The 19,451-nt window shown below is 37.2% G+C and overlaps 1 protein-coding gene across 3 annotated transcripts; it reads right to left on the reverse strand.

The window, feature by feature from the left end:
- Window positions 1–7,310: 7,310 nt before the first annotated feature.
- Window positions 7,311–19,096, reverse strand: LOC117996255 (multiple inositol polyphosphate phosphatase 1-like). 3 transcript variants are annotated; one of them, XM_069509645.1, is made up of 10 exons: window positions 18,817–19,089; window positions 17,472–17,606; window positions 16,847–17,022; window positions 15,838–15,963; window positions 15,268–15,418; window positions 13,432–13,532; window positions 12,864–12,967; window positions 9,094–9,276; window positions 8,614–8,761; window positions 7,311–8,471 (listed from the first exon to the last, which is right to left on the reverse strand). In XM_069509645.1, exons 1-10 carry the CDS (start codon window positions 18,998–19,000, stop codon window positions 8,451–8,453), a joined length of 1,329 nt encoding a protein of 442 aa, XP_069365746.1. In that variant the 5' UTR covers window positions 19,001–19,089; the 3' UTR covers window positions 7,311–8,450. The 3 variants fall into 3 exon arrangements, with proteins under 3 accessions (XP_069365746.1, XP_069365747.1, XP_069365745.1); XM_069509646.1 differs by having other exon boundaries at window positions 7,311–8,761; XM_069509644.1 differs by lacking the exons at window positions 7,311–8,471; window positions 8,614–8,761; window positions 9,094–9,276 and adding an exon at window positions 9,337–10,068 and having other exon boundaries at window positions 18,817–19,096.
- Between the last annotated feature and the right edge of the window lie 355 nt (window positions 19,097–19,451).

Genomic DNA, 19,451 nt, shown 5'->3' on the forward strand with positions numbered 1-19,451 from the left:
GAGCACAGTATACCATTCACAGAACACGCTTTTAGTGCCGACTACCCCGACTTCCTTCTCGTAACAATAGTGCAATTAATCATTATGAACGTAAATATCTATCGATCGGCCCGTGAAATTTTCCAGAGCGGTTTTTTATTGACTGCAGAATGCTAACCATCCCACTGACTGTCTATAAACAATTTTTGCTAACATCGGGGATTTACGATATAAGAAGCCACATTTGAAAATTGCACGGATAGCCGGCCATGTGCTGAGTGATGGTTATGGCGTAAGCGATATCCACATTCTCAGCGGTGGTGTTTTAAAACATTTATGACTACTACTTTAATTGAAATTCCCTTAGATTTTGGCAGAAAAACGAATTGCACATAAAATAATATAGGTAGACATATAACACGACAGGTCGCGATGGCATTCAGGGAGGGAACGCCCCGCACACCCGCACAGCCCACGCTCTAACCCAGTGCGGGCGAGCACGGGTGACGTGCGGGTGTGCGGGGCGTTCCCTCCCTGATTGCCATCTCGACCTGTCGCGGACTGTAGGTATCACTAACTCCCACATTTTTTATTTTTTATTGTATCACTCGAGTATAATAATCATGCTATAAGCTGTGATAGCCTATAGTAGTTAGGATGTCCGCTTTCTAATCGGAGGTCGGGGGTTGGGTTCCGGGCTCACACCTCTAACTTTTCGGAACTATGTTCGTTTTAATTAATTAAATATCACTTGCTCGGTGAAGGAAAACATCGTGAGGAAACCTGCATGCCTGAGAAATCTCCATAATATTCTCAAAGGTGTGTGAAGTCTACCAATCCGCACATGGCCAGCGTGGTAGACTATGGCCAAAACCTTCTCACTCTGAGAGGAAACCCGTGCTCTGTAGTGAGCCGGTGATGGGTTGATCATGATGATAATAATCATGCTAATATGTAATTAGTATGATTATCTTACTAGGCGATGCACGCGGCTTCGTCCACATGACTTTAAGATTTTAAAAATCCCGTGGGAACTTTTTGAGTTCCCAAGACAAAGAGTATAGTTGTGTCCGTACCCAGGATATAAGCTATTCGTGTACCTACCAATCTCGTCAAAATCGGTTAAACGGATGGGCCGCAAGATGCTAGCAGACAGACAGACAGGCTGACGATGAACCGTGAAAACTTAGCAGACAGACAGACCCAATTTCCCATTTATAATAGTCTGGAATCAATTAAATAACTATAGATTTTAGCGAGCTATGGTTAATGCAATCAACGAAATTATAAAAGATATAATTTCATTAATTGACATTTCCACAGACAGATATTTTATTGGACGCATTTAGAAGATTAATCAGTGTTTTTTTTCTAACAAATAACACAATAAACAGCCTACGATATTATATTATCCTTACCTACGCTGTAGCTGTAACGCACCACCATTTACATCTGCTTATTCCGTAATTATTCCCTGGCGATCATTAAAGCAAATGAGTTGAAACGAAGCACCCCATTTATTGGGGGACGAAACTTTTCCATTATTCTATTGTCTTTGATACTTTTGTACTTACTTTAACTATCTCTCGGATTGTGTTGTTGGTTCTACGCGTCGCGTAGCCCGATTTATCAAAAATTAACATGGTTTCCTCCCCCAATCTAAAGTACGTATTATTAGTAACTTTAAGGGTCTTTTTTTCTCAAAAGGAAAAAAGGAACCCTTATAGGATCATTTTATTTGTCTGTCTGTCGTGTCTATCAAGAAAACCTATGGGGTACTTCCCGTTGACCTAGAATTATGAAATTCAGCAGGTAGGTAGGTCTTATAGCACAAGTGAAGAAATAAATCCGAAAACCGTAGATTTGTGGTTACATTACACAAAAAAAATGTGTTAATGAACAAATAGTTAGTATTTTAAATTTTCAAAGTAACCTAACTATACCAAATGGGGTATCATATGAAAGAACTTTACCTGTATATTCTAAAACAGATTTTTATGCATTTATGGTTTTTGATTTATTGTGCAAAATGTCGAACAAAATACCCGAGTACGGAACCCTCGCTCTCGCACGGACTCGCTCTTGGCCGGTTTTTTACAATAGTTTAAGTTACTCTTCTTCTTCTTCTACTTCGTAACACTCTTGGCAGAGTGGTCGTGGCCATTAGACTAAGTGACGTCTCTAAGGTAAAATGTTTTTTTAATTTAAATATAAAATCCATACGTATTCGTGAGATTTGGGTAGGTATAGAGCTATTAGTACCTATTTACTTTTTTATAACATCTAGAGATTTTATCATTATAAGTGGAGCAAATCTGGAGCAATTATTTTGCATAACATTGCCGAAAATTTTAAGTATTGCCGTAAATTGCTTTCATGTGGTCGTGACGTCATAATTGACTAAATTGCCTGGAATTGCGAGATTTCAATTGCCCGTGTAAGCCTTCCTTTAGAATTAGATAATGCAACTAGATACGTGTACGTAGTAGGTAACCTATTCCTATCGAAGTTGTTTTGAAAAGGGCGACTTGGCACTTCGACTAAGCCAAGTAGGTATAGGTTTACCTACGCAACAGGGCACAGCTGGTGACATAATAATTATCAAAATAGAAGGCCTAATATTCAGGGCATTGTCATCAGTCTCACGTAATGTAGTCTAAACATAGTAGGTACCAATTTGTTTTGTTAGGAGTTTGGACGTCAGAAACAAAGCGCATATCGCATGTCTTTAGGGCTAGACACCTATTCTAATTTAACGGCCTGTGATTTATTAATAAGACAAATGATTGAAAAAGTAGGTTAGCCACGCACTGTTAATTCTTAGGCTGTCCTTCCACTAGGATTGCGTGAAGATGCATAGAGAGAGATAACCGTGAAACTAACCAGTAAAATTGCTTCATTTTCGAATCTTATTGAACTCTTTTCTACGGGAGTTCTGAGCTAAGGTGACTAAGGAAATGCCTAGACTTTATCGTACACTCAGACTTGAAATACAAGCAAAGGAAAACGGGATAAATAAAAATGTAACGTCATACAAAGACGGTCTTATTACTACTAACAATCTTTTATGTATATACCTAAGCAACCGCTATTGAAAGGATTTGAGATTAGAGTGGGATATTGCTAACTACACTAAATTACTTAGAGCGAGGATATGAAAATAAAGCGATCCCGTGAATGGGCTTCACACATAGCCTACTATGTTCTTTTGTATACAGTTCTTGTAATTTACGAAGGCGAGTGGACTTTACTTGTGGTCACGTCGGATACACGGGCATTGCGTAAATGTGCGTGCATGTCGGACCAATTAGTCGCGAGAAAGGCTTGCAAACGCACACATTCAGTGTACCTTACATATGCCGATACGACTTAAACACAAGCATGCCACTCACCTTCGTGAATTGCAAGAACTGTACTACATACTAGGTACCTACACACTTCGCTACACATCCCTGGTGGAAAGGTAACCTTATATGCAAGTCACTGAACTGTGGCATGCTGCCCGATGCAGTTGCCAACTCTGTGACACCATAACTCAGGTCTAGCAACGACTGCCAAAGAGAAAATACTAGAGTAACTAGATGACCGTTGTAGAACAATGAAAGATATCCTTTAGCTATTCAAAAGTTGCTCCTTAAGAACTTGCCAAAGTTTTGGTGTAAAATAAATATTTCTTGGTTTTGTTTGATGCAAAGGATAGAATAGAGGTGGTATGCAAACAATTATAAAAATAAACATTTTGTTAAAAATAGTCATCTGCAATTAGTTAAACCTCAATTCTACAGCTCACTTTTTTACATTTTAGCCAAGTTTTTACAATAGAGATCGTTGCGTTGATTCATTTATTCAGTGCCATTCAGTGTTCAAGCATAGAATAAAATATAAAAAAATGAGTCTGATAGATCTATCAGACTTTTTTTATTTGAGTTTTTCGTATCCTATTGTTTAAATTATAGTATGCGACAGATCGAGATGGCAATCGCCGACGGGATACGGGAACGCCCCGTACGCCCGCACAGCCTCCGCGCAAACCCGGTGCGGACGGGCTGAGTGTGCGGGGCGTCCCCACTCCCCCCGCCTCATACTCGATTGCCACCTCGACCTGTCGTGGACTATACTTATTACCTTCAATACCTTTGTATTCGCGACTCAAACTCGTTCAATTCTAAACAGTGTATTATTTTAATAACTCGTAAAAATGTCAGGCGTGGAATGTTCAAGGAACTTTTATGAGAGAAGCGTTTTAAATCGCTTTTGACCTGATTAACATAATTACCTTTGATATTTGGGTAATGTGTATGGTTCATTGAGTACTTACCTAATGGTAGGTATTATTATAGGTATGGTATGGTACCTATATTTATATAGTAGGTACCTACTCATATTCTGTAATCGGTTTCGGGTCTAGACTGTTGTGTAATTTTTGGTTGGGCATTTGCACCGAGTAGGGTGTATGTACCTACCTACCTACCTATAGTACGCGACAGGTTGAAATAGCAATCGGGGAGGGAACGCCCCGCACACCCGCATAGCCCCCGCGTTAACGCAATGCGGGCGAGTGCGGGTAGCGTGCGGGTGTGCGGGGCGTCCCCCCGCCTCATACCCCGATTGTCATCTTGACCTGTCGCGGATTATACCCACCTAGGTGTAATAATACCGAGGGTCTCGAGTTAAACGGTCACATCTACAAAAATACAATTTTACAGGAGGCCACGATTACAGAATATACCTATCCACCTGAACGGTTTATCAATGATATAGGTGTAACTTTTGTAAAGGACTTATGCATTTTGAGCAGTGAAAGTGCTGTTACACCCTTTCTGAGTGCTGTAGAGCTAAAGGATTGGTATACCTATTCGCCCAAAAAAGTAAATCTAAAAAAACTGTAAATACGATCTTTCAGCTTGATGCACTAAGAGTCTCCGCAGACCACAAACTTTTTATCGGCTGATAGTTTGGTCGGTTTCTTAATCAGTATGAAGACGTAATCGTTATAATTTGCACACTTAGGTACATCTTCATGCTGATTAAGAAACCGACCAAACTATCGGCCGATAAAAAGTTTGTGGTCTGCGGGGACTCTAATACTACACATAATAGGTAGGTATGTATGTCAAAACTTTTTAGTCGTAGAATTTTAGGTGGCCATATTGTTAGGTAGGTAGGAAGGTACCGTTTCGTAAAAGTCATTAAGCATCAAAAAGTTAAGGAAGATTAATGGAAGAAATTAGCAACTCACATCCGATTTCACGCGCTCCCGCAAACCTTCACATAAATTCGAAGTTTCCTGTTTACGTAAGTAATGTGTGTTTGAGGGTAATGTTTATCGATCTTGAACATTTTATGTTTTGCTGTAAGAACCAGTTAATATTTTTATAACCAGTTAACTTTTATAATGCTTGACTTCACCCGTCACCAGTGTAGGTAAGTAAGTAGTATGTAAAAACGCAATTAATTACTAATTTTCTCTTCGTTTGTGTGATAGAGTACCTATAAACGGCAAGAAAAAGGGCTAGCTACTGTGGCTAGGTAGGTATGTACGCAAGTCAGGATCATCATAATATCTTGTACCTACGGCCAATAATATTATTAGATTACCATTATTTTTTGGTATTCCTACGCAGATACGTTGATACCTAGGTGTTGGACGGCCAAACTTTTGATATAGAATAGCTGAACCAGCTGAAATGTCCACTGAGTCCACGATTTAGAATTTACTTATTTCAAAAGAACATAAAAATGCGGAGCCTACAGTGACTACATAACACAATGCACAATATTATAAAATTACCATTAGCTGGATACCTACCATAAATGCTAAGTTATGTAGCTACCTACCTATTAGGATAACATAACAAAACAGGATAGATGAGCACCTCTCTAACTACAACAAAGTAAACCATGTACCTAGAGGTATTTTTCACAACGCTCTACATCGGTTAGTGTCGTTAATGCCACAAGGCTCCGACCCTTGTCACCCATTTCTCGTATGAAACATTGTAACTACTCAGTGTTTATTAAATTTTTCACGAGCACCTTTATGCGGCTGAAAGCAGGTGAATGCGTGGACCGTTAACTTTCATAGTGTTTTGCTGTGACCGTTTTATTATGAAATGTGTTACGCTTCTCGGTTCAACATTATATTGTTGTTGTACCAAACATCGTTAACTAAAATATGATTTTATGACCACTCGCAAGAATGCCTCACGTGATTTGTGAATAGCCTAATTAATCTTATTTAGTATCGTATACCTACCTAAATACCTAAAAATAATTTATTTAATTAGGTACCTACTTTAATTTAGGTAGGCATATTCTGACTTATGAGAGGAAATGTGAAAGTGTGTTTGTTTGTTGGTTTGTTCTCCAATCACGTCGCAACGGTGCAACGGATTGACGTGATTTTTTGTATGGGTATTGATAAATACCTGGAGTGACATAGGCTACATTTTATCCCGGAAAATCAAAGAGTTCCCACGGGATTTTTAAAAAACCTAATTCCATGCGGACGAAGTCGCGGGCATCAACTAGTTTTTTTTTTGTTATTCGGATACAAGTTAGCCCTTCACTGCAATCTCACCTGGTGGTAAGTGACGATGCAGTCTAAGGTGGGAGCGGGCTAACCTGGAAGGAGTATGGCAGTTTACAATAATAATATTATGCCATGTATTTGTAGCAAAGTAATTGCAGTCCCTAGTTGTAGTAGTACTTAGTAATTGCTATAGCTGCACTGCAAGTCTAGTCAATACTGGACCAGCGATCGGTTGTTTGATGAACCATAAGATTGTTATAAAGTCATTTCCAAGTTTGCCTCTCTCCTAAGATTGACCAAATATCCGACAGCAAGTCTGATCAAGTTTAATAAGAATGTGGTCAAGTGAGGCTGATCTGACCCTGAGGTCAAAAGTGTCATTTACACTTTACACTTCATGAGTTTTTTTTTCTCATTGGACCCAAAATTTTAATTATAATATTAATTTCTAAAAAGATCAAGTATGTACAAAACTAAGATTACACTTTACTTTATTAGATTAAGATCCTGTATTGTGTTTTTTCAATGTTTACTTTGTGTTGTGTGCAATAAAGTGTAAAATAAATAAATAAATAAATAAAAAGTGACGTTTTCCAACAGAAAATAGCATTCTCGCAGTTTGGTCAAAAAGTTACATTTACCTACACTGAATCGCACAAGAGTTTTAAAAAATCGAGATGGCGCCTTACGGTCGTTGTGCTTCATAAGCTATCTAAAAAAGAATCCAGTTGAAAAAAGATGGACTTTAAGGAAATCCTAATAAAATTAGCGCTATGTGTCTTAAAATAAAACCACATCACACCTTTTATAAAAAAATGTATTCGCTGTTTAAAATCACTGGTTAACAATATAAAATATTAAAGCTTGCTTTATTCTGGTATTAATAAAAAAAGTTTGATACCACTGGTACGAAAATTTGTACTGTATACTAAACGTAATCATTTATTACAATAGTTAATACTAGATCAAATACTTGAATTACGTAACTAAACATTAAAACAAGTACTAAATTCAAGCTAGCTCTGTGCCAAAATTAGGTAATTGTTTAGCCGTGAAAAGCGACAAACAGACAGACTAACAGATACTCTTTTACATATATTTTTTGCGGTATAATTCTACTTAAATCATTGATAAGTAAATAATAATTCACAGGGTGAACGCCGTTTTTTTGCCTTTTACCAAGCATCTTTAGAGTAATGGAAGAACACTGACAACATCGAACCAACCCGTGTGACGCGTGGTCGGAATGTTCATGTTTTAGAGCATACAAAATAGATGTGTCTTTATTGATACCAACTTAAATAATTCAGTAATTCCGTTGATCCTCTCTCTCAGATTCTCGACACAAGCACAGAATATATAATAGTATTTCCGCATTTTATCGCTGCGCGTATGAAAAATCGCTACATACTTTTTTAATTTTAATTTTGATACCATTTTGTTTATTTTAGCGTTTAAACTATCGTGAGTGATTTCCATTATACATATATCACGCACCGGCTTTACTCACGTGTTCAGTCGACGTTAGCCCGACTAGTTTATTTTATTTTATTTTATTTTATTTATTAAATTAACTAACGGCTACTTACACTAATACATTTTAAAAAAAACTTAATTCTGAAAATATTACTTACTAAGTGCAGTCGCCAATTATAAGTTAATACAACATTTACAAACATATGTGACAAAATAAAAAACAAACATCAATAAGATTAAAGATAATACTTCCTACTCAAGACTTCCAATATGCAAAGATCTTTTTCTTCTCAGTTCCCACCGCCATCTCAACAGAGTCTCAACCGCGACGCGTGCGCGAACTGAGTCCCTGTGAAAAAGGACCCTGGATGTGTTCGAAACTAGTCGGGCTAGCGTGGACTAAACACGTGAGTATAGCTGGGTGTAATATATGTATATAATAAGCCATAAAAAAATATTATCATTAGGTACAGTACGATTCAAACTTAAATGCGTCTGCGTGAAGTTGCGACATGTGCGCAGTTACCCTCCCCGCTTCCCCGGACACCCAAAATGTGTGTGGTGCGCAACGTCGTGCGCAAACTTCAGGGGCGCATTTAAGTTTGAATCGTACTGTACTAATCAACACTGCATAAGTCAGTAAAGTTACAGTTGTGTATAGTATTGTGGAAATGCTCCTTCAGCTCAGCAAGTGGGCACAGCTCGCGGCTGCACATCGGCAGTTTGATTACTTTCTCCTGATGTAGCGTTAATATTTTGTCTCCGTCCTTGCATCTGGAATCGAAATTATCCATTTTTTTGAAACTAGATGATGCCCACGGCTTCGCCTGCGTGGATTTAGGTTTTTATTCAATCCCGTAGGAGCTCTTTGCGGATGGGCCATTTAAAATCCCATTTAAACTCTTTAAAAAGTTCTCGCTCGGGGCAAAGAGTTTCCGTCAAAATCTTTTAAATGACAGACAAACAGACATTCTTTCGAATTTGTAATATATGCCAGGGTTGTTAAACCACTCAGGGTTGTGGTAATAGCCGATCGGTTTCGGCTTCGGCCAAAAACCAGTCTTCGGTCGGACACTACAAGTGTGATATTGTTGAAAAATACTTACTTAAATAACACAAAAGCTATATTAGACGCGAAGCAATCAATGTTCGACATCCTCCAAGGCCTGTTCTCCACTATCGCGTCTCCTCTCAAAGGCCCATCTGGCTTATATAGTTGCAGATGTGTGAGCAACTTCAAAATAGTGCCGGAATGAGAGAACAGGAATGTTGCGTTACGACCGCGTTTGCTGAAATCAAAATAAAAATCAATTTATGAACCCTCTCAATTTTAGCTGCTGCTGCTCCGCTATCCATCCATCAGTCTGCCTGCAGGTTGTGTTTCATAAACTATAATAGGTAGAGAGTTGAAATTTTTACAGAGTGAGTATTTGTAATGGCCGCTTTAACAAAATAAAAATTTCAAACTTAAAGTGCGATGGTGCGGAACCCTTGTGTGCAAGTCCGACTTGCACTTGACCGGTTTTAGGGTCCCCTAAAACCAACAAGGAATACCGTCAGGTACGTCTGTTCGTCCGCGTCCTTGGACTTGGAATAACTAGATGCCGCATGTTCATTAAATAGTATAGAAACCAACCGCGTGCCTATTTATTCCTACCTAACGTCGCGAGCGCGACTATAACAGGGCATAGCCCACTAAACAAACAAATATTCTTTAAAATATATATATATATACGTTATAGGTGTCACCGACAGTCCTCTGTGCAGTGCCTGCATGAAGGTCCTGCACAGAGCGACGCGAGCGCCATTTGAGATCCCCAACTTCACTCCATGAGGGCCTCAGATACCTTTTTTTAGGCATAACTATTTTTAGGCATAATAGTTTTTGGTCTATCATGCAAAATGTTGATAAAATACGATTGTAGTACAGAACCCTCAGTGCGTGAGTCTGATTCGCACTTGGCCGGTTTTTGAAGAGCAATGATAGTATTGACAGAGGAATGAAAATAAAATAGGAGCTTGGCTCACAGGGGCAATATGATAATGAAACACTTGAAATCATTTGGTGCAGATCTGCCGTCCTCAAGCTAAAACGTCGTTAACCAACATTTGGCCAAATTTGACTTTTTAACGCTATCTTACTTAGAATTTTTTTTTCTATCGACCAATCTAACCGGTATTTTCCTAGCTGCTGTAGTTTTTGAAATAGAAATATGAAGAACGTCGTTAAATAACTACCTGTTCATATGATAACAACACTTAAACGCATTTAACTGACATTTGCCAGTCTAAAATGTCTCAAAGCAGGTTTTTTTCTTAAATTCCTTAACTAAAATGTCTTTAAAGTCACTTTACTTATTTTTAAATTAAGTTTTTCTCCAAAATTATGGTGCACTATTCCATAACATAAATGTCTTTAAACTTTTCGTTTAAAGACATTTAAGTTATGGAATAAAAATGCTAGACTAAAATGTCTTTAATGACACATAAACGCGTTACAGTTTAGTGACATTTTGCAAAAAAATATTGTTTCCTATCCTAAAATAACTCTATCCCACAATACATAACTTTAATGTCTCTAACTATTCCCGCATCTCGCGAGGTTGTGACTTTCTTCTTCTTGCAATGCCGTTTCCTATCGGAGGTTGGCAATCATTAGAGCTATCTGCACCTTGGACACTGCTGCTCGGAAAAGAGATCGGGTACTCTTCCCGTACCATTGGCGTAAATTCTTTAGCCACGGATGTTCTTCTACGGCCTGGTGGTAAGACTGCCGGCTATTTTCCCCCGAATAATGAGCTGAAGGCGGTCGTATTTGCTATTTCTCATAATGTGGCTGAAGTACTCCAACTTCCGCACTTTTATGGTCTTCAGGATTTTAAGATCTTCACTTAGCCTTTGTAGTACAGTTGCATTTTTGATACACTGTACCCAAGAGATTTTCAACATTCTTCTGTATACCCACATTTCAAAAGCTTCTAACTTTGACTAGTGCGCCTGCGAGAGCTTTCTGTAAACGCCTTGTGGCATTCAATCAAACGTTTGCACCAATAGGCAAAATAACCAATGAGTTCAAACCTCTCACTGTACTCTGGAATGATAGCGTGGTGGGAAGAAAACAAGAGGACATAACGGACTAAGAGGACTTGCTATGAAGAAAAAAGGAAAATTGTATGATTTTATGGATTTTGTAATGTCACAATTATTACAGCTAACCTAAGATAGTGCTTTTATTTTATTTATGAATACTGAGGATATTTTGAAATCCATGGTTTTTCACGGTTCACTTCTACAAACGGGCCCACAAAGGACGATGGTAACTGAAGAGAGAGTCATAAAATCCAGCTTCACAGGGGAAGTTGGAAAAAATATTATTAGGATTACGATCAATCACAAATACAATAGATACAATAAAACTATAATATACATTACTATGCTACTCGTAATATCTACGTACAATAATTAACCTCGAAAAACAGATACAACTCCTTAACCTGTGAACCCTACTTAGCCATGATAGTTTTCCTTTAAAATTGATTATATTATATACTGCTGCTGTGAATTTTTTCACGTTCCTTTATACAACCATATGGCTGATAAAGGGGGTAGACACTTGACTCTAATAAAAATTAGCACTTTAATTAAAACATCATATTTTACAACGGATCTAGAAATTGAAAAATGATGTTCCCACACCCACAGTATTTTTAAAAGACCTATTCAACGATATCTCACACTATGGGGTAGACGAGAAAAAAAAATTCACCCCCCCTTACATGAAGGAGAGCCACCCTAAAAATAATATTTATCACAATTTTATTTCACCACTTTGTCGGCGTGATTAATATTTATACCCATGCCAAATTACAGATTTCTAGCATTATTACTATAAGTTTTAACAAATTAAGAGACTACTTTCGGACTGTTCCTCTTTCAATTGTTGTAGTTACCGTTACTTTCATTGGAAAACCTCAAATGTTTATAAACAATGCTAACCTAAAACGTCGCTACGGTTCGATCATTTGCAATAAACCACATTTTAGTTTAGCAATTCTCCCCAAAAAACGCTACTGTATACAAACTATTTCTATTCTACTAGACTAAAATGTGTTTAAATTACAAAAGCCGCATTTTAAGTGTTATGTTATTGATAGTTTTAAGGATCATAACCTAACCTACAATGTCGTTAAAGTCTTTTAGAGTCATTTTACTTTAGTAATTATACAATTTTTTTAAGTTTCGTAAAAGGATAAAAAAAGTAAATGCATTATAAATACTATCTGTCCCGGCTTACTCACGTGTGTAGTCGACGTTAGCCCGACTAGTTTCGAACCCATACGGGGTCCTTTTTCAAGGGAGTCCGTCCGCGCCCGCGCCGCGGTTTTCATGGACGGTCAAAACCGCGGCGCGGGCGCGGACGGACTCCCTTGAAAAAGGACCCCGTATGGGTTCGAAACTAGTCGGGCTAACGTCGACTACACACGTGAGTAAGCCGGGACAGATAGTATTTATAATGGAAATCACTCACGGTAGTTTAAACGCTAAAAAAGTAAATGCAATCCAAGCCTTAAACGTCTTAAAGGGTAATCTAACGACATTTAAGTTATGTAAATACAAGACTTTGTTAGAAAAAATGCTAGACTAAAAAGCCAAAACTGTCCTGCTTTAATTATTATTTACTCTAGAAACTTAAAAATACAGCTATTCAAAAGTGCTCTATTTGCTCTACATTTTCATAGTTTCAAGTTTTGTATACGTTTATTAGTTATCAAATGGCATCATTTCTTTATAAATTCGCGCTTTTTTGATCATATCTCGAAACTTGGTTGTGGTAGTTAACGACACTTTAGCTTTAGGACGGCAGAGATGTTCTCACCTCATAGAGTCGAACATATTTTTCATTACCATACACGCAGCTTGCTGTGAATGTGCGTAACCATCTACCCAGTATTTTTTAAGATCATCGTAATATTCTAAGACCTGAAAAAATAATGAATTGTTTGTAGAACGCGTAAATTTTAATTCCTTACGCACCATTTTAATTTTTGTGTCAAATTTCATGTTAAAAGTACGATTTTAGTACAAAGGTATGAGTGACAGAGACAACGCTCTACAAAGCCGAACTCTCATTCTAAAAGTCCGTGTACATATGTAATATACTGCCGCGTACTGCACTCGGCTTCTTCTGGTAGGTAAACCACTTCTTATGGTAGGGGCTCATACAATTTATTTGCATTTAAGGTGCCCGTTGATTTGCAAAGTGTACTAACAAAATATGAACAAACATGGACTGAGTGAAGAAAAAGTAGATAGATTATGTGAAAGAGGATATGCGTGTAAAAGTGGATAATACGTTAACGGATGACAGAAGTGAGTGGAAGAAAAAGGCATGTGTGTGTGGATAAGGTCAGAAAGAAGTCAATTAACAAATTAAACTAACTTACTTTAATAGATTTCTCGTCAAAGCCGAAACACCATGGCGATGTTGTGTACTTGTGCCACGATATCTCATACCCACACACTCTATACATCAAGATGACTTCATCTGCGAAGGAAAATAAAAAACCATAATTATGAATTAATTAAATAAATAAAAACAGCCAAACAAAGTGAGATTTAGGCAGCGATCAAGCGAATAACTTTAGTGCGAAAAGAAGAAAGAAAAAAGAAAAATATTTATTTACATCAACCTATAGAATGTGATATCGGCTTTGTAGAGCTTTGTCTCTGACGTATGTGACGTTTTGTCGGTCTCAACGGCAAAGACGATGCTCTACAAAACCGGCTATCTCTTTCTAAAGGTCGATGTACATTATTTTCTGCTGCGTACATAAGTGTGCCACAGAATACAATACTTTCAAATTATAAGTTACCTAATGCTTCCTGGTAGAGCATCAGCTCATGAGCCAGGATAACACTCATTGTGGCATAACCCGAAAACAGGTTCCAGCTCAGCATAATTTTTTATTTATTTATTTATTTATTAGGAACACATACAATACATTAATTTAACACAAACTACGACACTTATAAACAAACACAGGCTGATAAATGTATCTATAAAATGTGTACACAGCATTTGCAAAATATCTTGACAAATAAAAAGAACTGAACTAACTACTTAACTAAACAAATAACTAAGTTACTTAGGAGATGAACCCATCGTAAAATGATAAGAGCTTTTTTTTGAATGCAGTAGCTGAGTCATGAAATATGTCGATGCCAGGTATATTTTTTGATATTTCGTAATGTTGTATCTCTCGTATATATCTCGTAATAAAAAACACACAACGGCATATAGTGATTTTCAGCTGTAACCCTTGTCCAGGTGACGCCAGGGCTACGTACCAACAAACTAAAAATATTCATTCTGCATATTCTACAAACAGACTATACGACTATGTGTAGTTAATACCTACTTTAGATATCATGCACGACAGAAGTAGCCACGTTGTATAACTAATAATATGTATAAAATAAACATAATAGTGCATGTAGTACGCGACAGGTCGAGATAGCAATCGAGGAGGGAACGCCCCGCACACTCGCACAGCCTGCGTGACATGCGGGTGTGCGTCATGCGTGGCGTCCCCCCGCCTCATACCCCAATTGACATCTCAACCTGTCCCTGACTATATACAGTACCTATCTTTCAAACTACAATTATTTAAATATACATACAGTAGCCGGCAGAAAATATTGTACATCGACCTTTAGAACGAGATTTCGGCTTCGTAGAGCGTTGTCTCTGTCACTCATACGAATGTGACGTTTTGTCGCTTTCAACAATAGAGAGAACGCTATACGAAACTGCTATCTCTTTCTAAAGGTCGATGTACAATATTTTCTGCCGGGTCCTATAATGATATTATGATATACAATCATGTTATGTAGTAGGTACATTTATTTATTAAACACCGCTCGAATACAGTTCCAGAAAAGAGTAGGTACTCCACCACATAATGTTTGGAAGAAATTTTAGTTGTGTTTTGAAAATATAATTGTTTCAAAGCTGGCAAGAGTATTTTAGTGCATGAAAAGAAATGAATGCAGCAAATAGCATAGCCACTACAATGCTCTGTAATACTGGCTTCCCACGGTGGACTATTCTGCGGATTATCACGCACGGTCAACGACCACGGACAGCCACGCACCGCGCACAAGGCTCGGGCGATGACGACGACGTATCCCATGGTGCGTCGGTGCGCGCTGATCCGCGTCCGTCAGCAATATTACGCACCGTGGGTAACCGGTGTAAGCTATTTCACAAATTCACAAACCCAAGGTCAAGGCCCTGTCAAGGCCAAGTCTTTTGGATACAGACAGTAGAGTGTCATTCATTTCTTTGCTTTGGCCGAACAAAGATACCTCCTTAAAAGTATCGGGATTTTTCTTGACTTGCTTTTGCCACCTGTCACAGTGTTTGTAAAACTGAAAAGCCCACCCCGTTATATTTAATAGGAATAATATAATATACAGTGTTTTTTTTTACTTAGACAGTATGGGGAAATCAGAAACCATAAGAGGTACAGTTCTTGCAATTCACGAAGGCTAGTGAACTTTACTTGTGGTAACGTCGTTTACATGGTCATTGCGTAAGTGTGCGTGCATGTCGGACCAATCAGTCGCGAGCAAGCGCTGTCAAACGCACACATTTAGTTTACCTTACGTATACCGATACGACTTAAACACAAGCATGAGTCAGTGGCCTTCGTGAAATGCAAGAACTATACAGTAAAACTGTCTTAGGAACCTCTTGTGCTCTTTTTTGTGAAAACAATTTTGGCACAGTAAATTTTTTGGTCAAGCGTGAGTTGTCATGCCGAATAAATAATAATTATTATTCTTACACGTAATGTAGTGTCAACTTTAAGAACTGGTTCAAAATACACGTGTTGAGAATGTTTCTTGTCAAATAAACCAACCGTAAAGTATCTTGCACTTTGCTGAGTCCTTTGTGTTGCTGTATATCTGAACTGAAAATAAGACCTAATATTAGTTAAAGGCATGTATTTCAAATTTTATGTTTCAAGAAAACTGATTTTGAAATAAGTACTGAAATGTGTGAAAACTTGAAAGCGAATACAAATACTGGGAGAGGCTACCAAAGGGAGATCTCCCACCGAACCGACGGTTGTATCTTGAAACTTCTACATATTATAGTCCAGATTGCAGAAAACTCCGTTAGTGCGAGGACTGTCGGCGGTACAATTGTTCGGGACTACGTCATGAAATGTTATCGATTGAACAGCGCCATCTAGTTGAATGTGTGGCAACCGCCACAATGCGAAAAAAAAAATATTTTTGCGACATAGCACACAGTATATTCAAAATTTTGCAATGTTTTATTTTATTTTACATTATAACTGAAACGATAATGTTTCAAATCCCATGTTGGTTAATGAACTAAGGATTCACAAAAATAACTGAAACAAGGCTATCGCTACATAAGTTATGAATATTACCCAATAGAACCTAAGTGCCAGGCCAGGCACATACAGTACGCGGCCAAATGTGATGAACATCGGCCTTAAGAATGACATTTCTTCTTTGTAGGGCTCTCTGTCTCTGCACTCATACCCATATGACGTTCTGTCGGCCTCAACAACCGGGACGATGCTCTACAAATCTGCTATCTCCTTCTAAAGATTGATGTTCATCACTTTTGGACGCGCATTGTAAGTTTATTTATTTATGTTAACCCTATCTACCTTAACTAGTATTTAGCAAATATAGGAGGGAACTCTACAAATTTTAAAAAAGCCTATCTCTGTACCAAATATTGTCAAATTTATACTTAACATTAGTATGGATAGTGGATACCTATAATAAGATCAGCAATCCAATTTATAGTCTTACCATAAAGGTGCTATTGTTGTATTTATTTTGAATAGCATTAGGGAACCTCTTCTGCATCCGCTCAGCGATCAGTATCATTTCATCTTGCCCCTCAAGGACAAGGTATTTTTCCTGCCCCAATGGAATGTCACTGTCCCAATTTTCAAACCAATGTAATTGCTCATAATTTAGTGTACCTTTAAAATAATAAGTCTAAATATATAAAAAGAAAAGGTGACTGACTCAGTAAATGCAAAATAGTCAGAATTTTTTAACTTTGCCAAATAAAAATCCTGTGAGAACTCATTGGTTTCCTGGGCCTGCCAGTCTGCCATGTTGTTTTTGCCATGGAAATTATAATTATAAGTTTCTCTTTTGAATTTAGATTTTTGTAATTTGTTTTTTTAATAGTAATTCTGGCTGAAGTTGTATTCATTTTCATATCAAATAGGTTGACCGTTGACATTGACATACACTTTTTTGTATTAATGAATTATGAATTTGTAAAACTAATGTTTCACAAAAGATATTATGGATAATAATGTGTCTAATTAGAATCATTTCTAAAGTTTTAATTATTTATTTTAATACAAGTACGCAAATAATGCAAACTCAGCAATAAAACCTAATATAGTTAAGTACTTGCCTTTGCCTTTTCTATTATGTAGTATTATATCCATTCTCAAATCTTTTAGTGTAGTATTCATGCGAACTATGTCTTTCGCACTGGGTAATCTTGTGCCATGTCTGAGGACCATCCATATTTTTGTGTCCTTGCAATCTACAAAATAAGTAGGTATTAAATTATTGACAGATCTATCTTTTATTACTAACTATACCCAGCTTAGAACCGTAGGAGAACGGGTTGGCAATGAGCAGGGGCACACAGTTTGCAAAACCGCCCAAGACTACATCTGTCTAAATTAAGTAAAAAAAATCTCTAGTTCCTCCAAAGTCTCAATTTGCCTCCAAGATGCAAAGCTATCTCTGTTGAGAAAGAAAGATGTTCTATTCAAATAAACTTTTATAAATGCTACCACTGATTCAGAATGCCCTCCATTTTAAGAAGAACCAGCAAGAAACTCAGTAGTTTTTTTCAAAACTTCAATCTGTATATATAAAAAGAAAAGGTGACTGACTGACTGACTGACTGACTGACTGATCTATCAACGCACAGCTGAAACTACTGGACGGATTGGGCTGAAATTTGGCATGCAGATAGCTATTATGACGTAGACATCCGCTAAGAAAGGATTTTTGGAAATTCAACCCCTAAGGGGGTGAAATAGGGGTTTGAACATTGTGTAGTCCACGCGGACGAAGTCGCGGGCATAAGCTAGTTTACAATATTATGCCATTTACAGAAGTAATTAGTCTTACACATTATTGGCGTAAATCAAATCTACTCTTTTATCATTTACAATATTTACATAATCTTTATGCTTTTTTCACGAGTATGTGTAGGTATATACTTTTTACTTTTATTATTACATCATACAAAACCCTTCGTGTCCTAGTCCGACTCGTACTTGACCTGTTCTTTAAAGTCTACCAGTGGTAAATTAAAGGTAGGTGGTAAGTCCGAACCAGTGGTAAATTAAGCTAGTTGACAATTCAAAAGCACTTGTAAAAGTAAACTTGAATATAAATATATTCTATTCTGTATTCTATTCCTTGTAATATGTAGCAAGACATTGAAATAGTGTACGTATAAATCCCCTAAAATTAATCTAAGCCCCTAAATAAATAAATCAAATTCCACCCGAGCGAACCAGGCAAATCAGCTAGTTTTTGATAGCTGTAATACTTTTGTAAAGGCAAATTTTGCTTGAAATCAATAGTTATGTAGGTTACTTACCTAAAGTATTTTACTTGTACTAAAGATTGCTGTTCTATCTGTATATACTGTTTGGCTAATGTTATTTTGCCATGGAGACTGGAGTGACCTTAATAGGCTCTTTGATCTGTTTTATACAATAGTAGATACTTACTGGGAAAACTTATCCTAGAGTCGTCTTTGTTGAATTTATACCTGTAAGGGGTACGAGTTCCTAAGTGATTTCGAATATCAGCTGATTTGAGAGCTGTTACAGTTAAAGTATAACTAAGTACAATAACGAGGCTAAGAGTTGTAACGTTTAAAGTGCATACAAAACAATGGAAAGGGTTTTTCATTTTATTTTTACTTAAAAATTTATAAATAAAACTTGGAATGCTTTGGAATCAACAAAAAAAAAATCTATGATCAAAATCACCGACCAGAAAAAAAAGATCAAAAACCCGTAGATAGATTAATAGGTAGATGTAAGTCACAGAGTACATTGAATATAGATGTAAGTACTGTGTAACCGCGTATGAGATAGCGATAGCACGGCGTAACGATGAATATCACGACAATTATTATTACTAATTACTATTGTTTCGTAGTCAATATTTGTGTTAAACGATCAACAATATTTGTATTAAACGTTTTTTATGTGAAAACAAGTAAATAACTAATGAGAAATACAAATTATTACGCCACGAATTCTCAAAATTTGTTTTGCAACTTCTTGTATATATTCTTGAAAAAACCAGTTACACGATAAGGGACAAAAATAGGTTAGCTGCGTCTCTGTTTATCACA

This window comes from Maniola hyperantus, chromosome 3 (assembly GCF_902806685.2).
Source record: "Maniola hyperantus chromosome 3, iAphHyp1.2, whole genome shotgun sequence".
NCBI classification, from domain to species: Eukaryota; Metazoa; Arthropoda; class Insecta; order Lepidoptera; family Nymphalidae; genus Maniola; species Maniola hyperantus.

Coding starts and splice junctions, on each gene's coding strand:
- LOC117996255 (XM_069509644.1), bottom strand. CDS start 19,000: ATGAAAAACCCTTTCCATTGTTTTGTATGCACTTTAAACGTTACAACT. Junction 17,023..17,471: donor ACATAATAGAAAAGGCAAAG/GCAAGTACTTAA, acceptor ATTATTTTAAAG/GTACACTAAATTATGAGCAA. Junction 15,964..16,846: donor ACAACAATAGCACCTTTATG/GTAAGACTATAA, acceptor TCTTATTTTCAG/TTCAGATATACAGCAACACA.